Source organism: Hylobates moloch, unplaced genomic scaffold (genome assembly GCF_009828535.3).
Source record: "Hylobates moloch isolate HMO894 unplaced genomic scaffold, HMol_V3 SCAFFOLD_6, whole genome shotgun sequence".
NCBI lineage: Eukaryota > Metazoa > Chordata > Mammalia > Primates > Hylobatidae > Hylobates > Hylobates moloch.
The window spans coordinates 127,975,718-127,999,272 of NW_026652281.1; the positions used below are offsets into that span (position 1 = coordinate 127,975,718).

General features: G+C 37.4%; 1 protein-coding gene and 1 non-coding gene across 2 annotated transcripts in view; both read left to right on the top strand.

Annotated features, from left to right (window-relative positions):
* The window catches only part of LOC131383746 (uncharacterized), a 41,451-nt gene that overhangs the window by 12,628 nt on the left and 5,268 nt on the right, over positions 1–23,555 (top strand). The window contains exon 4 of the mRNA XM_058440385.1: positions 388–449. Within this exon, the coding sequence (XP_058296368.1) occupies positions 388–449 (62 nt within the window). The remainder of the gene's footprint in view (positions 1–387; positions 450–23,555) is intronic.
* On the top strand, positions 6,296–6,420 carry LOC116472092 (small nucleolar RNA SNORA77). Its single transcript, XR_004249000.1, has one exon. It is a non-coding gene; the product is annotated as a small nucleolar RNA SNORA77 (small nucleolar RNA).

Sequence of the window (23,555 nt, forward strand, 5' to 3'; positions counted from 1 at the left end):
TCCAAGGATGTGCAGATTATCCAAAAATTTAATTGCGTGCCAGTGTTTATTTTTGTTAAACTGGCTTACTTGCTTCCATCAGAAGTAAGAAATGTAGATGAGATTTGTGTTACATAAATGTGCATTGAAACACCAGTGTCAATCAGAAAAATTAGAAAAAATCTTTGTTTTCAGATTCTCTTTGCATTTATCGGTAATAAGCACTAAAGAATTATTCATGTGTTAAGAATATGTCATCATTAACCTCTTTGAATGAAAGCAATGTATTCATTCATCCATTTAAAAAGTAATGCTTGCCAAGTACTTAGACTGGCCAGGCACTGTGCTGGCTAGGCACTGGGGGCATAACTTCCACAAGGCTCACATTCCCTACCCACTCTCTTGCAGCTGGCCTGCCGTGAGACATACCTCAAGAGTACTCCAGAGAATTCCACAAGGCCCAGAAATATGTAAGTATTTAGAAACTTTCTACAGTGAAAATACACAATGAACACTAAGGATAGAAGCAACAGCTAAGATCACTTTTTATAAGACGTACAGTGTGGGTCACAGCTCATTGTGATGGGGTAGGCCAAGGCATGAGATTCCAGAGAAAGAGCCCAAGGTAAAATTCAAGGGTACACTTACTTCTTAGGGTGGCTTCTTCAGCTGAGTACCAGATAAAAAGATAGCTTGTGTTGAAGCAGTATATTGTAAGACTAAGGTGTGTCTTAAACTCAGGAATTACCCTCAGAACGAAGAGCTGCTCATAACGTGAGCAGCAGGCAAGACCTAAGACTAGTTGAGGGATCAGCAGGCTCTAGTCTCCCACTTTCTTCCCTATGTAAGGTATGTGCTTGCTAGTGGATGGGCAAACTGGAGTGATCTGAACCATTAAAATTCCCCTCTTTGGATTTATAATTGAATATACATTAATTAAATAGTTTTGTATGACTCCACTGTCATTATTTATATAATTGTTTATTTAAGCTTAGAACATTCAGTCAATTGTGAGAGATATGAACAGCTTTTTATCCACTCAAAAATGCCAAATTGTTTTCTACATGTTCCTAAAGTGAGGGTCCCCAGCATGTGTAGCAAGTGTCCTGTTTTTCGTTCCTTGTTTAGTTCATTTAAGTGTCTGTGGGTATATCTGCAAAAACTCATAAGGCAACTGAAAAATTGTAGAAATTTGTGCTTAAACCGAAATTAAGAACCTGGGTTTATTTTAGTAAATCTTTCTCTCCAGTTTTCTAGAAACATCCTAAAGATATACATCCTTTATACAGACACTAACCATCTCAGGAACCACACACTCCCACTGAATGTTGCATGTGATAGTTTCCCCTATGCAGAGGTCCATCTGTTAGTCCAACCTGCAGCCTCCTGTCCTCCTAGGTCATGTAGCTAGGTCAGATCACTCACCCAGGCCAGGAAAGCCCTCCCAGTGGGAACCCACTTTTTAGTTGTCCAGAGTATACCTTCTTGCTATCATATTCAACTGTATCATTCAACATGTTAAATAATTTTCACTTTTCATGTGGGAAAGTGTTTCATATTTTCATAAAGAGTACCTCATGGAAGTTAATCATCATTGAAACAAAACTGTGCCTTTGGTTTGTGTTGTCCTTGATTTCAAACTTCTTCAGTTATTAAAAAATGGTTGGGCTGGGCGCAGTGGCTCATGCCTGTAATCCCAGCACTTTGGGAGGCTGAGGTGGGCAGAACACCTGAGGTCTGGAGTTTGAGACCAGCCCGGCCAATGTGGTAAAACCCTGTCTCTACTAAAAATACAAAAATTAGCCAGGTGTGGTGGCACATGCTTGTAATCCCAGCTACTCAGGAGGCTGACGCAGGAGAATCGCTTGAACCTGGGAGGTGGAGGTTGCAGTGAGCCAAGATCATGCCATTGCACTCCAGCCTGTGTGACAAAAGCGAAAGTCCATATCGAAAAAAAAAATGGCTTTGGTTTTTAAATATCCAAGAATGGGAAAGCCAAAGGTCTCCCCAGATTCAATTCAAACAAGATGACACCAAGATATATTATAATCAAACTGTCAAAAATTAAAGAGAATTTTGAAAGCAAGAGAAAAGAAGCATATAACAGATAAAGGAGGTCCAATTACAGGCCAGGAAAGAGTGGGATGATATATTTAAAGTGCTGCAGGTGAAAATTTGCCAAACTATCCTTGAGAAACAAAGAAGAGATAATGGCTTTCCCAGACAAACAAAAGCTGAGGGAGTTTATCATCACCAGACCCATGTTACAAAAAAATGCTAAAGGGAGTTATTCAAGCTAAAGGAAAAGGACACTAATTAGTAACATAAAAACATACGAAAGTATAAAAAAACTAGTGAAAGTGAAAACACAATAGAATTCAAAATGCCCTAATACTGTCATGGTGGTGTGTGAATCACCTATATCTTTAGTATAAAAGTTAAAAGATAAAATTATTAAAAATAATAATAGCAATATAATCACTGCAATAATTTAAGGACTACATAATACAAAAAGATGTAAATAGTGATATCAAGAACAACATGTGGGAGAGGGGCAGTAAAAGATTAGAGTTTTTTAATGTGATCTAAGATAAGTTGCTATCCAGTTAAAATAGCATAATCAGTGTAAGATATTTTATATAAGCCTCAGGAAAACCACAAAGCAAAAACCTATATTATTTACACAAAAGATAAAATGTAAGGAATCAGTGAGGCACAGTGGCTCACCTTGTAATCCCAGCACTTTGGGAGGCTGAGGTGGCCTGGATCACTTGAGCCCGGGAGTTATTGGCTGTCTGAGAAACATAATGAAAGACTGTCTCTGCAAAAAATACAAAAATTACACAGGTGTGGTGGCACCCACCTGTAGTCGCAGCTGCTCAGGAGGCTGAGGTGGGAGACTCACCTGAGTCTGAGAAGTCGAGGCTGCAGTGAGTCGTGATCATGACACTGAACTCTAGTCATGATCATGAGACTGAACTCTAGGTGACAGAATGAGGCCCTGTCTCAAAAAAAAGAGAAGAAAAAGAAAAGAAATAGAATCAATGTATGCTGTAGAGAAAATCACCTAACCACTAAAAAAGATAGCAAGAGAGGAAGAAAGGAACAAAGAATCTACAGAACAACCAGAAAATAATTAACAAAATGATAGTACTAACTTCTTACTTATCAATAATTATCTTGAATGTAAATAGATCAAATTCTTCAATCAAAAGAGAGTGAATAAATGATTTTTTTAAGTGACCCAACTATATGCTGCTAAAAGAGACTCACTTCAACTTTATAACTGAAAGTCATATGGAAAGAAAGTGAAAGGATAAAAAGGATAAACCATGTAAATAAAAACCAATAAAAAAAAGAGCAGGAGTACCTATACTTACATCAGATAAAACAAACTTTAAGTCAAAACTTCAAAAAGAGACAAAGAAAGTTGCTATGTAAGGGAATCAATTCATCAAGAAGATAGAACAATTGTGAATACATATGCAACCAACATCTGAGCACTTAGATGAATGGAGCAAATATGAATAGATCTGAGGGAATATATAGATTGCAATACAAAAATAGTAAGGGACTTCTCTACCACAGCTTCAACAATAGACAGATAATCCAGACAGAAAATCAATAAGGAAACATCAGACTTAAACTACACTTTAGACCAAAGGGACCTGACAGACATATACAGAAAATTTCATCCAAAAGCAGCAGAATATACATTCTTTTCAAGTGTACATAGAATATTCTCCAATATAGATCATGTGTTAGTTCACAAAACAAGAAATAACAAATACAAAAGGATTAAAATTATATCAAGTATCTTTTCCAACCACAATGGTATGAAACTAGAAATCAATAATGGAATTTTGGGAATTTCTATGTATTTCATGGAAATTAAACAGCATGCTAACAACCAATGGATCAATGAATAAATTTAAAGGAAAACTAAAAAATATCTTCAGACAAATTACAGTGGAAACAAAATATATCAAAATATAAGAAATGCAGGAAAAGCAGTTCTTTTTCTAAATAATACTCTATTGTGCACTTATGCAAAAGCAGTTCTAAAAGAAAAGTTTATAGCAATAAATGCCTACACCACAGATAAATAAAGATCTCAAATAAACAATGTAATATTATACCTCAAGGAACTAAAAAAATAAGAAAAACGAAGCCCAGAGTTAGTAGAAAGAAGGAAATAATAAAGATCAGAGCTGAAATAAATAAAATAGAAACAAGACAAACAATAGAAAGATCAAATAAACTACATTTGTTTCTTGATAAACAAATTGACAAACCCTTAGCTAGACTAAGAAAAAAAGCAAGAAGACAAAATCAGAAATGAGTTGTAATATCCGAAATACATTACAATTGAAATACAAAGAGTTGTAAGAGACTACTATGAACAATTATAGGCCATCAAATTTAATAACCCACAAGAAGTGAATAAATTCCTAGACCCATACAACCTACCAAGACTGAATCATGCAGAAATATAAAATCTGAAAAGACCAATAATAAGTAAGGAGATGAAAGTAGTAAGAAAAATTCTGCCACCAAAGAAAAGCCCAGGACCTGATGGCTTCATTACTAAATTCTACAAAGTATGTAAAGAAATAGTACCAATTCTTCTCAAACTCTTCAAAAAAAGTTAAAGAAGGAATACTTCCAAACTGATTTTATAGGGTCAGAGTTACTCTGAAACCAAATCCAGATAAAGACACTACAAGAAAAGAAAACTGTAAGCTAATATCCCTGATGAATATAGATGCAAAAATCCTCAACAAAATACCATGAAATCAAATGTAACAGAATATTAAATGGATCGCTCACCACCACCAAGTGGAGTTTATTCCAGGAATACAAAGATGGTTCAATATACGCAAATCTATAAATGTGATATATCACATTAACAGAATGAAGGACAAAAGCCATATAATCATATCAATAGATTCAGAAAAAGCATTTGATAAAATTAAATATTTTTCATAAGGAAAACTAAAAAAATTAGGTGTGGATGGAACACCTCAGCAAAGTAAATACCATGTATAACAAATCCATAGCTAATTTCACACTCAATGGTGAAAACTGGAAATCTTTCCCTTTAAGATCAGGGACAAGACAGGGATGCCCAAATTTTCCACCTCTATTCATGTACTGGAAATCCTAGACAGTAATTAGGCAAAAGAAAAAAAAAAGGCATCCAAATTGAAAAGAAATAAGTTAAAGTGTGCCTGTTTGCAGACACATGATATTGTATGTAGAAAATATTAAAAGACTCCAACAGAAAACTGTTAGAAAAATAAATTCAGTAAAATTGCAGGATACACAATCAAAAATCATACAAAAATCAGTAGCATTTCTGCACACTAATAGTGGCTAGCTAAAAGAAGAAATTTAAAAAATTCTATTTACAATAGCTACAAAGGAGATAAAAGACCTGTACACTGAAAATTACAAAACATTGATGAAAGAAATTGAGGATGATGCAAATAAGTAGAGAATATGCCATGTTCATGAATTGGAAGAATTAATGTTAAAATGTTCATACTACCAAAAGTGATTTATAGATTCAATACAATTTCCATCAAAATTCCATAGAAATAGACAAAATTCCACTTTTCACAGAAATAGACAAAACAAACCTAAAATTCTATGCAGCATCAAAAGACCCCAAATACCCAAAGAAATCTTGATCAAAAACCAAGACAAGCAAAAAAACCTAGAGGTATCAAACTATCTGATTTCAAAATCTACTCCAAAGCTATAGTAATCAAAACAGCATGGAACTGGCATAAAACAAGCACACAGACAAATGAAATGAAATAAAGAGCCCTCAAATAAATCACATTTACAATCAATTGATTTTTGGCAGAGTTTCCAAGAACACACATGGAAAAGGACAGTCTCTTCAATAAATGGTGTTGGGAAAACTGGCTCTCCACATGCAGAAGACTAAAATTAGATCTTTATCTCACATTATATTAAAAAAGTTAACTCAAAATGGATTAAAGACTTAAATGTAAGACCTGAAACAGAAAACTATCAAAAAAAACATAAGAGAAAAGCTCTATGACACTGGTCTGGGCAAAGATTTTTGGAATATGACCCCAAAAATCACAGGCAACAAGAGCAATAATAGGCTTGTGTGATTACATTAAAGTAAAAACCTCTGCACTGCAAAGAAAACAACCTACAGAGTGTGGAAAATATTTTCAAGCCATACATCTGATAAGGGCTTAATATATAAAATATATAGGGGAAGTAAAATGGCTCGATAGTAAGAAAACAAATAACCCAAATTAAAAATAGACAAATTGCAGACTCACTCTGAACCTGACTGCAACCCAAGATGGATGCTTTTTCCTTCTGCCAGAACAACATTCTGGGGTGCTGTGGCCACCTGACCTGTCAAGAGTGATGTAGCTGCCCAGGAACACAGGGTGCTAGAGAACAAAGGACAAAGGACCTGAATAACACTTCTAAAAAGAAGGTATACGAATGGCAAGCAGGTATATGAAAAAGTGCTGACCATAACTAATCAGAGAAATTCAGATTAAAACCACAATGAGATATCACTTCACACCTGTTATAATGGCCATTATAAAAAAGACAAAAGATAACAAGTGTTGGCAAGGATGTTAAGAAAAGGTAACTGTTGGTGGTGATGTAAGCTGGTCCAGCCATTATGGAAAATGTATAGGGTTCCTAAAAAAAAATTAAAAATAGAAGTACCAAATGATCCAGCAATCCAACTATTGGGCATATGTCCAAAGAAAATAAAATTGGTATATCAAAGAGATATCTACACCTCATGTTCATTGCAGCATTATTCACAATAACCAAGATGTGGAATCAAGCTAAGTGTCACTCAGCAGTTTAATGGATAAAGGAAATGTGGTGTATATGTATGTAATGGAATATTATTCAGCCTTTAAAGAGAAGGAAATCCTGTCATTTACAACAACATGGAGGAATCTGGAGGATTTAATGTTAAGTGAATTAAGCCAGGCAGAGAAAGACAAATACTCTATGATTTCACGTGTATGTGAAATCTAAAAACATTGAACTCATAGAAGCAGAGAGTAGAACGGTAGTTTCCAGGGACTGTGAGGAGAAAGATGGGGGAGATGTTGGTCTAAGGATACAAAATGTCAGGAGAAAAAGTTCAAGCAAACTATAGTTAATGTATTTTATTCTTGAAAATCACTACATTATTATATCATTCAACATCCCTTGTAGTCAGCTCTCTGATAACCTCTTCAAATCCCATCACTCTTTGTCTAGCAAAATAAAAAAAAATGATTCTACGATGCTTGTAGTTCTGTAGGTTGGTGCCAGAGTAATCGCGGTTTTTGCCATTACTTTTAAATGGCAAAGAGTTAAGTTGAAAACTCACAGCAAGTAAAGTAGAAATTATGAATTCTTCTGGAGCTAAGGAGACATATCACCAAGCTATGGAGGGAAAGCTCTGGAGGACCACATTCTAGGAATACGTGTGATGAGAGTTAAAGTGATGATGTATCCTTTGACATCCTTAGATTTTATATCCTTAGACCAACATCTCCTCCATCTTTCCCTTCACAGTCCCTGGAAACTACCATTCTACTCTCTGCTTCTATGAGTTCAATGTTTTTAGATTCCACATATATGTGAAATCATACAGTATTTGTCTTTCTGTGCCTGGCTTAATTAATTTTAAATGGCAAAAACTGCGATTACTTTGGCACCAATCTAATAAAAGTCTGCTTGCCAGGTTTTTCACACACTACCAGCTCTCCCTAACTCATCCACCCTCTTAAACTTAATTTACTTATTCACCAGGCATCATCACTTTACCTCTCATCACACGTATTCCTAGAATGTGGTCCTCCAGAGCTTTCCCTCCATAGCTTGGTGGTATGTCTCCTTAGCTCCAGGAGAATTCATAATTTCTACTTTACTTGCTATAAGTTTTCAACTTAACTTTTAAACTAGCCTCTACCCAGCCCCAGAATTTGGTAAATATCTTGAATGGAAGGCTGGCTCTCTTTCTCAGATGCCTCAGGTCATTGTTTTATCACCTGAGACCCAAGCAACTGCTGATAATTCTGGTTTCTCTGTCCCCCATAGTGCCCTCTTCCTGAGCCCAGCTTGAGTTTCAGCTTCTTGCCCTATCCCCAAATCACTAAATACATTCAGGGAAAGCTGTAGATCTTGAGCTTATTTATGAAAATTTCTCTCTCCTTGAAATTGTGCTCCTTTTAGTCCTCATTACTTCTAAGGGTCTTAATCTTTTAATGTATAACATGACTTTGTAAAATATATGGTTTTCAAGTTATTCTTAGTGAGGGTATTATTGAGAAGTTAACTACTTCATCACATACTAAATGGAACAAAGTCTTTGTTGATACAAGATATTTATGACAGGAAAAGAGTTCTCATTAACTTATAATGAGCAATATGATCAAGGAAAGTATATTTGTTATGTCACCCACTACCATAGAGATCTATATTGTGAAACCAGGAATTGTACAGGTCTTGATTCAAGGGATGAATGTTTATTTTCCTATTAGAATCTGCTTCTTAATCATAAAGAGTAAAATTATGATACTATATTGCAGCCATAAATCTGTATGAATGATTGTCTTGATTTAGAAAAAATAAAAGGAAGAAGTACATGAATAAGGAACAAGATTTTAAAAGTCAAGAGCAGATTTGATCTTGCTGTGTGGTTCTCTCCTCATTCCTTCTGCCCACAATATTCAATACTTCAAACTCTTTCATAACTAAGCCTAACTCCAGCTCTCCTTCCTAAATAAATAATTCACATTTTGGCCCAGCAGTTGCCTCCAATTCAGGCTGTATTTCAGCCTTAAGGACACTGGGACTTTAATCTGCTTCAGTGATGGGCTGTTATTTTTATTTATTTATTTATTTATTTTTTGAGGTGGAGTCCCACTTTTGTCACCGAGGCTGGAGTGCAATGATGCAATCTCAGCTCCCTGCAACCTCCCCCTCCCAGGTTCAAGCGATTCTCCTGCCTCAGTCTCCCAAGTAGCTGGGATTACAGGCACCCACCACCATGCCTGACTAATTTTTGTATTTTTAGTAGAGATGGGGTTTCACATGTTGGCCAGGCTGTTCTCGAACTCCTGCCTCAGCTGATCTGCCTGGCTCAGCCTCCCAAAATTCTGGGATTACAGGTGTGAGCCACTGTGTCCAGCCTGATGGGCTGTTATTTGACATTAACCCTCCCACTAAGAAAAGCCGATTAAAGAAAAAAGAAATGTTTACAGGTGGAGAGGAGTTATAAGCCAAAATAACTGAGTCTCATATTTGAAGCTACTTTTTACCTGTGAGGATTTTCAATTTTGCAAGCAATGGTTGAGAGCCTGAAAATCTGAGCAGAGCTAGCAACAGACTCACAGAACAGAGGGGACAAAACCTGGAGTTCAGAGCCTGCTGAGGAGGAGAGGCTGTGGTAAAGACCCCAGGCTTTGGATGAAGGGATGCCCTAGATAGTAGAGAGGACAAGAAACAGATCAGCCTCAAATCTTAACAGGAACCAGAGGAAAAGAAAAGCCACATTCACTCCAAGAGAAAAACAATAAGAACTTAAGAACTCATTGAACTTAAAGAAATCCAGGAGACAATAGAATGATACATTCAAACTGTGGAGACAAAATCACTTCAAACCTAAAATCCTAAATTCATAAAAACAAAATTCTTCAAATGTGGAAGTGATGTGAAGACACTTAGAGACAGCCAGAAACTGAAGAACTCATCACCAGCAGACCTACACTAAAGCAAACACTACAGGGTGTTCTTAAGGCAGGAGCAAAATGATCTCACAAGGACACTTTCAGATTCAGGGAAAATAAAGGCAACAGAAAAGCCAAATATATTAGTAAAGCTAAAGTAATATGTTTTTAATGAAATAATAACATCTTATGGGACTTAATGTCTACATATATATAAATGCATTATATATGTTTATATGCATATATGTACATGCAAATCAAAATAACTAAAATACACAACAATAAAACATAAACTTGGAGAAAGGAAATGGAGATAAGATTCTATATCTGACCAGGAAGAGGTAAAAGTATTGATTTTTATTACAGCTGAAAAGATATAAATTACACATTGTATTTCTAGGGTAAGCATAAGAGAATAAATAGAATGCATAACTAACAAGCTAAGAGAAAAATGGAATACTAAAAAATATTCGTTACACTTCAAAGCAAGACTAGAAAGAACACAAAACAGGCAGAAAAAGTCAATAAAAGATGTTAAGATAGTAGACTTAAACCCAAATTCATCATACTGTCATTAAATGTTAATGGACAAACTACTACACAAATGGCAAAGATTATTAGTGACATTAAAGAAACTATATGCTTATATTTGACATACAATTTAATTATAAGAATTTAGAAATTTTGTACATAAAAGGATGAAAAAAGTACATCACTCATACACTAATTAAAAGAGGGTTGGTACAGTTATATTTATATCGGACAAAGTAGACTTCATGACAAGGAAACGCTTACTGGTAATAAAGAAGGAAAATTCACCAGGAATATATAATAATTATTTTTATTTAAATATCAGCAACCAACATATATTGACATGTTTGTCCTCCATTTGAAATATACTGCATTTCTAAACTAAGGGTATATATGAGGTAAAATGTTCTCCATTACCAGAGGAGGATGTCTTTTTAACTTCAGGTAAAAGAAAGAAATCATATTGTGACTCCCTTGCACATTAAGCACCAAGATTCCATGATTCTGTGATTCTGAGTCTCCATGGTGTTTTAAGTCTCTGATTCCAGTCCAAAGCAGTTCAGTTTCTGAGAAAGATCATGTCATTTTCACTGTCCTGTCTGGGAATTCCTGTAGCAGGTATTTTGACCAGACTGTTGAGGGCCATGGCAAACACAAGGAATATCTTAAAAGTAGCTGATAGCACACCTGCAGGGTGTGACAGTAACTACATTTAGGGAGAAGAGGAGGACAAAACAGCATATTTGGTTATTCCATAGCACTGGCATACTCTGATTTTAGACAGGATTTAAAAGCTCTTGCTGGGCACACTGGCTTGTGCCTATAATCTCAGCATTTTGAGAAGCTGAGGCAGGAGTTCAAGAACAGCCTGAGCAACATAGTGAGACTACTTCTCTAAAAAACAATTAGGGGGCTTAGTGATGCATATCTTAGTCCTACCATCTTAGGAGGCTGAGGCAGGAAGATCACCTTATCCCCAGTAGTTGTAGACCAGCTTGGGCAATATAGCAAGACTCTGTCTCTAAAAATAAGAATAAAACAGGGTCGGTGTAGTGGCTCACACCTGTAATCCCAGCACTTTGGGAGGCCGAGGCGGGTGGATCATGAGGTCAGAAGATCGAGATCATCCTGGTTAACATGATGAAACCCTATCTCTACTAAAAAAATACAAAAAATTTAGCCAGGTGTGGTGGCAGGCACCTGTAGTCTCAGCTACTTGGGAGGCTGAGGCAGAAGAATGGCATGAACCTGGGAGGCGGAGCTGGCAGTGAGCTGAGATTGCGCCACTGCACCCTAGCCTGGGCGACAGAGTGAGACTCTGACTCAAAAAAGAAAAGAAAAGAATAAAACAACCCTTGGGAAGTATTTTGAAGAGGTTGGAAAATTCACCTGCTGCTTGATATGGGTACCCTTTGCAATGACATGTTATATAGATGAGTGCCATGTTCTGAAATTCTGCAGACAGGACATAATCATTGTCTTTTTGTAAATAAGTATATATAATCCAATAACCCTGGACAAGAAATATCTGATAGAAACCATTAGAAGCGAGACTGTAACTTTAAATATATAGGTGGAAATGATACAAAGGAGAAGTGAAAATATTATAGATATTAAAAAAGGTTTCCAAATAATGCTATTGCTTTATAACTTTAAATAATATGAAGATCCTTTTTCAAGAGACAAAGTTCTCATGGGAATAATTTGAACTATGATTTAAAAATATAAAGTAGGTTGCATTTTTCATATTCAATTCTTTTTTTATTACCCAACATAATAATTATTATTTATTATTATTATACTTTAAGTTTTAGGGTACGTGTGCACAATGTGCAGGTTTGTTACATATGTATCCATGTGCCATGTTGGTGTGCTACATCCATTAACTCATCATTTAGCATTAGGTATATCTCCTAATGCTGTCCCTCCCTCCTCGCCCCACCCCACAATAGTCCCCGGTGTGTGATGTTCCCCATCCTGTGTCCATGTGTTCTCATTGTTCAATTCCCATCTATGAGTAAGAACATGCGGTGTTTGGTTTTTTGTCCTTGTGATAGTTTACCGAGAATGATGGTTTCCAGTTTCATCCATGTCCCTACAAAGGACTTGAAATCATCATTTTTTATGGCTGCATAGTATTCCATGGTGTATATGTGCCAGATTTTCTTAATCCAGTCTATCATTGTTGGACATTTGGGTTGGTTCCAACTCTTTGCTATTGTGAATAGTGCCACAATAAACATACGTGTGCATGTGTCTTTATAGCAGCATGATTTATAGTCCTTTGGGTATATACCCAGTAATGGGATGGCTGGGTCAAATGGTATTTCTAGTTCTAGATCCCTGAGGAATCGCCACACTGACTTCCACAATGGTTGAACTAGTTTACAGTCCCACCAACAGTGTCAAAGTGTTCCTATTTCTCCACATCCTCTCCAGCACCTGTTGTTTCCTGACTTTTTAATGATGGCCATTCTAACTGGTGTGAGATGGTATCTCATTGTGGTTTTGATTTGCATCTCTCTGATGGCCAGTGATGATGAGCATTTTTTCATGTGTGTTTTGGCTGCATAAATGTCTTCTTTTGAGAAGTTTCTGTTCATGTCCTTCGCCCACTTTTTGATGGGGTTGTTTGTTTTTTCCTTGTAAATTTGTTTGAGTTCATTGTAGATTCTGGATATTAGCCCTTTGTCAGATGAGTAGGTTGTGAAAATTGTCTCCCATTTTGTAGGTTGCCTGTTCACTCTGATGGTAGTTTCTTTTGCTGTGCAGAAGCTCTTTAGTTTAATTAGATCCCATTTGTCAATTTTGGCTTTTGTTGCCATTGCTTTTGGTGTTTTAGACATGAAGTCCTTGCCCATGCCTGTGTCCTGAATGGTATTGCCTAGGTTTTCTTCTAGGGTTTTTATGGTTTTAGGTCTAACATGTAAGTCTTTAATCCATCTTGAATTAATTTTTGTATAAGGTGTAAGGAAGGGATCCAGTTTCAGCTTTCTCCATATGGCTAGCCAGTTTTCCCAGAACCATTTATTAAATAGGGAATCCTTTTCCGACTGCTTGTTTTTGTCAGGTTTGTCAAAGATCAGATAGTTGTAGGTATGTGGCATTATTTCTGAAGGCTCTGTTCTGTTCCATTGATCTATGTCTCTGTTTTGGTACCAGTACCATGGTGTTTTGGTTACTGTAGCCTGGTAGTATAGTTTGAAGTCAGGTAGTGTGATGCCTCCAGTTTTGTTCTTTTGGCTTAGGATTGACTTGGCGATGCAGGCTCTTTTTTGGTTCCATATGAACTTTAAAGTAGTTTTTTCCAATTCTGTGAAGAAAGTCTTTGGTAGCTTGATGGGGATGGCATTGAATCTATAAATTACCTTGGGTAGTATGGCCATTTTCACGATATTGATTCTTCCAACCCATGAGCATGGATTGTTCTTCCATTTGTTTGTATCCTCTTTTATTTCATTGAGCAGTGGTTTGTAGTTCTCCTTGAAGAGGTCCTTCACGTCCCTTGTAAGTTGGATTCCTAGGTATTTTATTCTCTTTGAAGCAATTATGAATGGGAGTTCACTCATGATTTGGCTCTCTGTTTGTCTGTGATTGGTGTACAAGAATGCTTGTGATTTTTGTACATTGATTTTGTATCCTGAGACTTTGCCGAAGTTGCTTATCAGCTTGAGATTTTGGGCTGAGACAATGGGGTTTTCTAGATATACAATCATGTCATCTGCAAACAGGGGCAGTTTGACTTCCTCTTTTCCTAATTGAATACCCTTTATTTCCTTCTCCTGCCTGATTGCCCTGGCCAGAACTTCCAACAATATGTTGAATAGGAGTGGTGAGAGAGGGCATCCCTGTCTTGTGCCAGTTTTCAAAGGGAATGCTTCCAGTTTTTGCCCATTCAGTATGATATTGGCTGTGGGCTTCTCATAGATAGCTCTTATTATATTGAGATATGTCCCATCAATACCTAATTTATTGAGAGTTTTTAGCATGAAGGATTATTGAATTTTGTCAAAGGCCTTTTCTGCATCTATTGAGAAAATCATGTGGTTTTTGTCTTTGGTTCTGTTTATATGCTGGATTACATGAGATTTGCATATGTTGAACCAGCCTTGCATCCCAGGGATGAAGCCCACTTGATCATGGTGGATAAGCTTTTTGATGTGCTGCTGGATTCGGTTTGCCAGTATTTTATTGAGGATTTTCGCATCAATGTTCATCAAGGATATTGGTCTGAAATTCTCTTTTTTGGTTATGTCTCTGCCAGGCTTTGGTATCAGGATGATGCTGGTCTCATAAAATGTGTTAGGGAGGATTCCCTCTTTTTCTATCGATTGAAATAGTTTCAGAAGGAATGGTACCAGTTCCTCCTTGTACCTCTGGTAGAATTCGGCTGTGAATCCATCAGGTCCTGGTCTCTTTTTGGTTGGTAAGCTATTGATTATTGCCACAATTTCAGAGCCTGTTATTGGTCTATTCAGAGATTCAACTTCTTCCTGGTTTAGTCTTGGGAGGGTGTATTTGTCGAGGAATTTATCCATTTCTTCTAGATTTTCTAGTTTATTTGCATAGAGGTGTTTGTAGTATTCTGTGATGGTAGATTGTATTTCTGTAGGATCGGTGGTGATATCCCCTTTATCATTTTTTATTGCATCTATTTGATTCTTCTCTCTTTTCTTCTTTATTAGTCTTGCTAGCAGTTTATCAATTTTGTTGATCTTTTCAAAAAACCAGCTCCTGGATTCATTAATTTTTTGAAGGGTTTCTTGTGTCTCTATCTCCTTCAGTTCTGCTCTGATTTTAGTTATTTCTTGCCTTCTGCTAGCTTTTGAATGTGCTTGCTCTTGCTTTTCTAGTTCTTTTAATTGTGATGTTAGGGTATCAATTTTGGATCTTTCCTGCTTTCTCTTGTGGGCATTTAGTGCTATAAATTTCCCTCTACACACTGCTTTGAATGTGTCCCAGAGATTCTGGTATGTTGTGTCTTTGTTCTCATTGGTTTCAAAGAACATCTTTATTTCTGCCTTCATTTTGTTATGTACCCAGTAGTCATTCAGGAGCAGGGTGTTCAGTTTCCATGTAGTTGAGCGGTTTTGAGTGAGTTTCTTCATCCTGAGTTCTAGTTTGATTGCACTGTGATCTGAGAGACAGTTTGTTATAATTTCTGTTCTTTTACATTTGCTGAGGAGAGCTTTACTTCCAACTATGTGGTCAATTTTGGAATAGGTGTGGTGTGGTGCTGAAAAAAATGTATATTCTGTTGATTTGGGGTGGAGAGTTCTGTAGGTGTCTATTAGGTCTGCTTGGTGCAGAGCTGAGTTCAATTCCTGGGTATGCTTGTTAACTTTCTGTCTCATTGATCTGTCTAATGTTGACAGTGGGGTGTTAAAATCTCCCATTATTATTGTGTGGGAGTCTAAGTCTCTTTGTAGGTCACTCAGGACTTGCTTTATGAATCTGGGTGCTCCTGTGTTGGGTGCATATATATTCAGGATAGTTAGCTCTTCTTGTAGAATCGATCCCTTTACCATTATGTAATGGCCTTCTTTGTCTCTTTTGATCTTTGTTGGTTTAAAGTCTATTTTATCAGAGACTAGGATTGCAACCCCTGCATTTGTTTTCCATTTGCTTGGTAGATCTTCCTCCATCCCTTTATTTTGAGTCTATGTGTGTCTCTGCACGTGAGATGGGTTTCCTGAATATAGCACACTGATGGGTCTTGACTCCTTATCCAGTTTGCCAGTCTGTGTCTTTTAATTGGAGCATTTAGCCCATTTACATTTAAAGTTAATATTGTTATGTGTGAATTTGATCCTGTCATTATGATGTTAGTTGGTTATTTTGCTCGTTAGTTGATGCGGTTTCTTCCTAGCCTCGATGGTCTTTACAATTTGGCATGTTTTTGCAGTGGCTGGTACCGGTCGTTCCTTTCCACGTTTAGTGTTTCCTTCAGGAGCTCTTGTAGGGCAGGCCTGGTGGTGACAAAATCTCTCAGCATTTGCTTGTCTGTAAAGTATTTTATTTCTCCTTCACTTATGAAGCTTAGTTTGGCTGGATATGAAATTCTGGGTTGAAAATTCTTTTCTTTAAGAATGTTGAATATCGGCCCTCACTCTCTTCTGGCTTGTAGAGTTTCTGCTGAGAGATCAGCTGTTAGTCTGATGGGCTTCCCTTTGTGGGTAACCTGACCTTTCTCTCTGGCTGCCCTTACTATTTTTTCCCTCATTTCAACTTTGGTGAATCTGACAATTATGTGTCTTGGAGTTGCTCTTCTCGAGGAGTATCTTTGTGGTGTTCTCTGTATTTCCTGTATCTGAATGTTGGCCTGCCTTGCTAGATTGGGGAAGTTCTCCTGGATAATATCTTGCAGAGTGTTTTCCAACTTGGTTCCATTCTCCCCGTCGCTTTCAGGTACACCAATCAGACGTATGTTTGGTCTTTTCACATAGTCCCATATTTCTTGGAGGGTTTGTTCGTTTCTTTTTATTCTTTTTTCTCTAAACTTCCCTTCTCTCTTCATTTCATTCATTTCATCTTCCATCACTGATACCCTTTCTTCCAGTCGATCGCATCGGCTACTGAGCCTTCTGCAGTCTTCACATAGTTCTCGAAACTTGGCTTTGAGCTCCATCAGCTCCTTTAAGCACTTCTCTGCATGGGTTATTTTAGTTAAACATTCGCCTAATTTTTTTTCAAAGTTTTTAACTTCTTTGCCGTTGGTTTGAATTTCCTCCTGTAGCTCAGATTAGTTTGATCGTCTGAAGCCTTCTTCTCTCAACTCGTCAAAGTCATTCTCCATCCAGCTTTGTTCCTTTGCTGGTGAGGAATTGCATTCCTTTGGAGGAAGAGAGGTGCTCTGCTTTTTAGAATTTCCAGTTTTTCTGCTCTGTTTTCTCCGCATCTTTGTAGTTTTTTCTGCTTTTGGTCTTTGATGATGGTGAGGTACAGATGGGTTTTTGGTGCGGGTGTCTTTTCTGTTTGTTAGTTTTCCTTCTAACAGACAGGACCCTCAGCTGCAGGTCTGTTGGAGTTTGCTAGAGGTCGCTCCAGACCCCGTTTGGCTGGGTGTTAGCAGCAGTGGCTGCAGAACAGCAGATCTTCATGAACCGCAAATTGAGCTGTCTGATTGTTCCTCTGGAAGTTTTGTCTCAGAGGAGTATCCAGCCGAGTGAGGTGTCAGTCTGTCCGTACTGGGGGGTGCCTCCCAGTTAGGCTGCTTGGGGGTCAGGGTCCCACTTTAGGAGGCAGTCTGCCTGTTCTCAGATCTCCAGCTGCGTGCTGGGAGAACCAGTACTCTCTTCAAAGCTCAGACAGGGACATTTAAGTCTGCAGAGGTTCCTGCTGACTTTTTGTTTGTCTGTGCCCTGTCCCCAGAGGTGAAGCCTACAGAGGCAGGCAGGCCTCCTTGAGCTGTGGTGGGCTCCACCCAGTTCGAGCTTCCTGGCTGCTTTGTTTACTTAAGCAAGCCTGGGCAATGGCGGGCGCCCCTCCCCCAGCCTCGCTGCCGCCTTGCAATTTGATCTCAGACTGCTGTGCTAGCAATCAGGGAGACTCTGTGGGCATAGGACCCTCCGCACCAGGTGCGGGACACAATCTCCTGGTGTGCCATTTTCCAAGCCTGTTGGAAAAGCGCAGTATTAGGGTGGGAGTGACCTGATTTTCCAGGTGCCATCTGTCACCCCTTTCTTTGACTAGGAAAGGGAACTCCCTCATCCCTTGCGCTTTCCGAGTGAGGCAATGCCTCACCCTGCTTCGGCTCGCGCATGGTGCGCTGCACCGACTGTCCTCCACCCACTGTTTGGCACTCCCTAGTGAGATGAACCCGGTACCTCAGATGGAAATGCAGAAATCACCCGTCTTCTGCATCGCTCACACTGGGAGCTGTAGACCAGAGCTGTTCCTATTTGGCCATCTTGGCTCCACCCTGTACCACATTTTCTTTATCCAATCTGTCATTGATGGGCATTTGGGTTGATTCCATGTCTTTGCTATTGTGAATAGAGTTGCAGTGAACATTTGAATGCATATGTCTTCACAATAGAATGATTTATATTCCTCTGGGTATATACCCACTAATGGGATTGCTGGTTTGAATGGTAGTTTTGCTTTTAGCTGTTTGAAGAATCACCATACTGCTTTCCACAATAGTTGAACTAATTTACACTTTCACCAACAGTGTATAAATGTTCTTTTTTCTCCACAACCTTGCCAGCATTTGTAATTTTTTGGCTTTTTAGTAATAGCCATTTTAACTGGTATGTTATCTCATTGTGGTTTTGATTTGCACTTCTCTAATGATCAGTGATATTTAGCTTTTTAAAATATGATTGTTGGCCACATGTATGTCTTATTTTGAAGTGTCCATTCATGTCCTTTGTCCACTTTTTAAATGGGGTTGTTTTTCTCTTGTAAATTTGTTTAAGTTCCTTATTGATGTTGGATATTAGACTTGTCAGACTCATAGTTTGCAAATATTTTCTGCATCCTGTAGGTTATCTATTTACTCTGTTGATGGTTTCTTTTGCTGTGCAGAAACTCTTTAATTAGATCCCATTTGTCAACTGTCACGTTCATCATGATTGCTTTTGGTGTCTTTGTCATTAAATCTTTGCCCGTTCCTATATCCAAGATGGTATTGCCTAGGTTTCTTCCAGAATTTTTACAGTTTTGGGTTTAGCATTTAAGTCTTTAATCCATTTTGGTTAATTTTTGTATATGGTGTAAGAAAGGGGTCCAGCTTCAATCTTCTTCATATGGATAGCCAGTTTATTAACCCAGCACCATTTATTGAATAGGGAGTCTTTTTCCCATTGCTTTTGTCAGCTTTGTTGAAGATCAGATGGTCCCAGGTGTGCAGCTTTATTTTGGGGCTCTCTATCCTGTTCCATTGGTCTATGTGCCTGTTTTTGTACTGGTAACAAGCCGTTTTGGTTACTGTACCACTGTAGTATAGTTTGAAGTCAGGTAACAATGCCTTCAGCTTTGTTCTTTTTGTGTAGGATTGCCTTGGCTACTTGAGATCTTTTTGGCTTCCATATGAATTTTAAAATTGATTTTAAAAAATAGTTCTGTGAAGAATATCCTTGGTAATTAGGTAGGAATAGAGGAATAGCACTGAATCTGTTATTTGGTTTGGGAAGTATGCCCATTTTAGTGATATTATTTTTATCCATTAGCATGGGTTGTTTTTCCATTTGCTTGCATCTTCTCTGACTTCTTTGAGCACTGTTTTGTAATTCTCATTGTAGAGATCATTCACCTCTCTGGTTAGCTGTATTCTTAGGTATTTTATTATTTTCATGGCAATTGTGAAAGGGATTGCCTTCCTGATTGGCTCTTGGCTTGGCTGTTGTTGGTGTATAGGAATGCTGGTGATTTCTGTAAATTGATTTTGCATCCTGAAACTTGCTAAAGTTGTTCATTAGCTAAAGAAGCTTTTGAGCTGAGACTATGGGGTTTTTTAGATATAGAACCATGCTATCTGCAAACAGAGATAATTTTACTTCCTCCCTTCCTCTTTGGATGCTCTTTATTTCTTTCACCTGATTGCTCTGGCTAGGGCTTCCAATACTATGTTGAAGAGTGGTGAGAGAGTGTATCCTGTCTTGTGCCAGTTTTCAAGGAAAATGCCTCCAGCTTTTGCTCATGCAGTATGATGTTGGCTGTGTGTTTGTCATAGATGGCTCTTAGTACTTTGAGGTATGTTTCCTCAATATCTATTTTATGGAGAGCTTTTAACATGAAAAGGTGTTGAATTTTATTGAAAGCATTTTCTTCATCTATTGAGATAATCATGTGGCTTTTGTCTTTAGTTCCGTTTATGTGATGAATCACATTTATTTATTTGCTTATGTTGAAGCAAACTCACATCCCAGGAATGAAGCCTACTTGATCGTGGTGTATTAGCTTTTTGATGTGCTGCTGGATTTGGTTTGCAAGTATTTTGTTGAGGACTTTTGCATCAATGTTTATCAATATTGGCCTAAAGTTTTCTTTTTTTGTTGTGTCCCTGCCAAGTTTTGGTATCAGAATGATGCTGTTTTTACAGAATGAATTGGGGAGGAGTCCCTCATCCTCAGTTTTTTGGAATAGTTTCAGTAGGAATGGTACCAGCTCTTCATTGTACATATGGTAGAATTCACCTGTGCATCCATGAGGTCCTAGGCTTTTTTTAGTTGGTAGGCTTACTTACTACTGATTCAATTTCAGAGCTCATTATTGGTCTGTTCAGGAAATCAATTTTTTCCTGGTTAAATCTTGGGAGCATGTATATGTCTAGGAATTTACCCATCTCTTCTAGGATATTTTAGTTTGTGTGAATAGAGATGTTCATAGTAGTTTCTGATGGTTATTCTTATTCCTGTGGGGTTAGGGGTAACATTCTCCTCATCATTTCTAATTGTGTTTATTTCAATGTTTCCTCTTTTTTTCTTTGTTAGTCTAGCTAGTGACCTATCTTATCAATTTTTTCAAGAAAACCAACTCCCAGATTTATTATCTTTTGAATGATTTTTTTGTGTCTTGATTTCCTTCAGTTTAGCTCTGATTTTGGTTATTCCTTGTCTTTTGATAGCTTTGGAGTGGATTTGTTCTTGCTTCTCTAATTTTTTCCATTGTGATGTTTGGTTGTTAATTTCAGATCTTTCTAATGTTTTGATGTGGGCATTTAGTGCTATGAATTCCCCTCTTAACACTGCACAAGAGTTCTGAATTAGGTTGAGCTAGCTGAAATGACAGAAATGCAGTTCAGTTCTTATATCCTAAGAACTTACTAATCTCAAGTTCAGAATATGGACAGGAACAAAGATCATAGATTCAAGAGAACAACAAAACCCAATCCAAGAAAACTAAGAATCAAAATAAAACAATACAGGAGTGGAAGGATGAAATAGCTGGTATAAAACAGAACTTAATGGATCTGACAGAGCTGAATAACACAATACAAGAATTTCACAATGCAATCACAAGTAATAACAACAGAATAGACCAAGGAGAGGAAAGAATCTCAGAACTTGAAGACTGGCTCTCTGAAATGAGACAAACAACAATAAATAGGAAAGAATTAAAAGGAATGAACAAAACCTCCAAGAAGTATGGAGTTATGTAAAGAGTCTAAATCTATGAATCATTGGCATTCCTCAAAGGGAGGAAGCAAACAACTTGGAAAATGTATTTCAGGCTATCATCCATGAAAACTTCCCCAACCTTGCTAGTGAGGCCAAAAATTAAATTCAGGAACTACAGAGAACTCCTGCAAGATTCTGCAGAAGAAGATCATCACCAAGACCCATAATTGTCAGGTTTTTCAAGGTCAAAATAATGATAAAAAAAAATGTTAAAGGCAGCTAGAGAGAAATGACAGGTCGCCTACAAAGAAAACTTCATCAGGCTAACAGTGGACCTCTCCGCTGAAACCTTACAAGCCAGGAAAGATTTAGACCTGCCTCACAAGAGATCTTAAAAGGAGTGCTAACTATAGAAAGGGAAGACTTCTACCAGCTAACACCAAAGCACACTTAAATACACAGACCAGTAACACTATAACAAGCCAGCATAATAACCAGCTAAGAGCACAATGACACACATCAACAGTAACCTTGAATGTAGATAGGCTAAGTGCCCCCACTTAAAAGGCACTGAGTGGCAAGCTGGATAAAAAAGAAAGACCCAATGGTATGCTGTCTTCAAGAGCATATCACACATAATGAACATCCATAGTCTCAAAAAAAAGGGATGGAGGGAAATTTACCAAGCAAATGAAAACCAGAAAAAAGCAGGGATTGCAATTCTAATTTCAGACAAAAACAAAAAAAAAACAAAAAAAAAAAAACACAGACTTTAAGCCAGCAAAGATTTAAAAAGACAAAGAAGGGCATTACATAATGGTAAAGGGTTCAATTCAGCAAGAAGGTCTAACTATCCTAAATATAAATGCAGCCAACACAAAAAAGCAAGTTCTTAGAGACCTACAAAGAGACATAGACTCCCACATAATAAAAGTGGGAGACTTTAACACTCCACTGATATTGTTAGATAGATCATTGAGGCAGAAAATTAACAAAGATATTTAGGACCCAAACTCAACATTGGACCAAATGGATCTGATAGACCTCTACAGAACTCTCCACCCAAAAATAACAGAATATACATTCTTCTCATTGTCACATGGCACACACTCTAAAACTGACCACATAATTTGACATAAAACAATCCTTGGCAAATGCAAAAGAACCAAAATTATACCAAACACCCTCTCAGACCACAGCATAATAAAAATAGGAGTCAAGACTAAGAAAATCACTCAAAACCATGAAAATTAACATGGTTCTGAATGACTATGGGGTAAATAATGAAATTATGGCAGAAACTAAGAAGTTCTTTGAAACTAATGAAAACAAAGATACAACATACCAGAATCTCTGAGACAGCTAAGGCAGTTCATTGAATTTTACAGAAAAAATATTGGCTGATATTTTGATAGAGATTGTGTTAAATCTATGGACCAATTTGGGGAGAATTAATATCTTAATAACATTGAGCCTTCCAACCAATAAACTAGATTTATTTCTCTATTTTGGTCCTTCTAAATTTCTTTCAGCAGTGTTCTATAATTGTCACATACTTTATTATGTCTATTCATATTTCATATTTAAATGCTATTACAGGTAGTATTGTTTTCAAATTTCAATTTCTGATTGTTTATTGTGGAATTCTGTCTATTGACCTTATATCCTAAGAACTTACTAATCTCAAATATTAGTTGTTAGTATATTTTTTTCAAGATCTAAAATTTTTTACATACACGACTGTATTAGTTCATTTTCATGCTGCTGACAAAGACATGCCCAAGACTGCTATTTACAAAAGGAAGAGATTTAATGGACTCACAATTCCACATGGCTGGGGAGGCCTCACAATCATGGCAGAAGGTGAAAAGCACATCTCACATGGTGCCAGACAAGAGAAGAGAACTTGTGCAGGGAAACTCCCCCTTTATAAAACCATCAGAGCTCATGAGACTTATTTACTTATCACAAGAATAGCACAGGAATGACCTGCTCCCATGATTCAATTACCTCTCACCAGGTCCCTCCCACAACATGTGGGAATTGTGGGAGCTACAATTCAAGATGAGATATGAGTGGGGACACAGCCAAACCATATCAACGAGCATATCATCTGCAAATAGAGTTTTACTCCTTTTTTTCCAAACTGAATGCCATTTTTTGGCTATTGTACTGCCTTGGACCTCCAGTATATTGATCAATAGAAATGACAGAGAAGACATCCTTGCTTTGTTCTTTATTT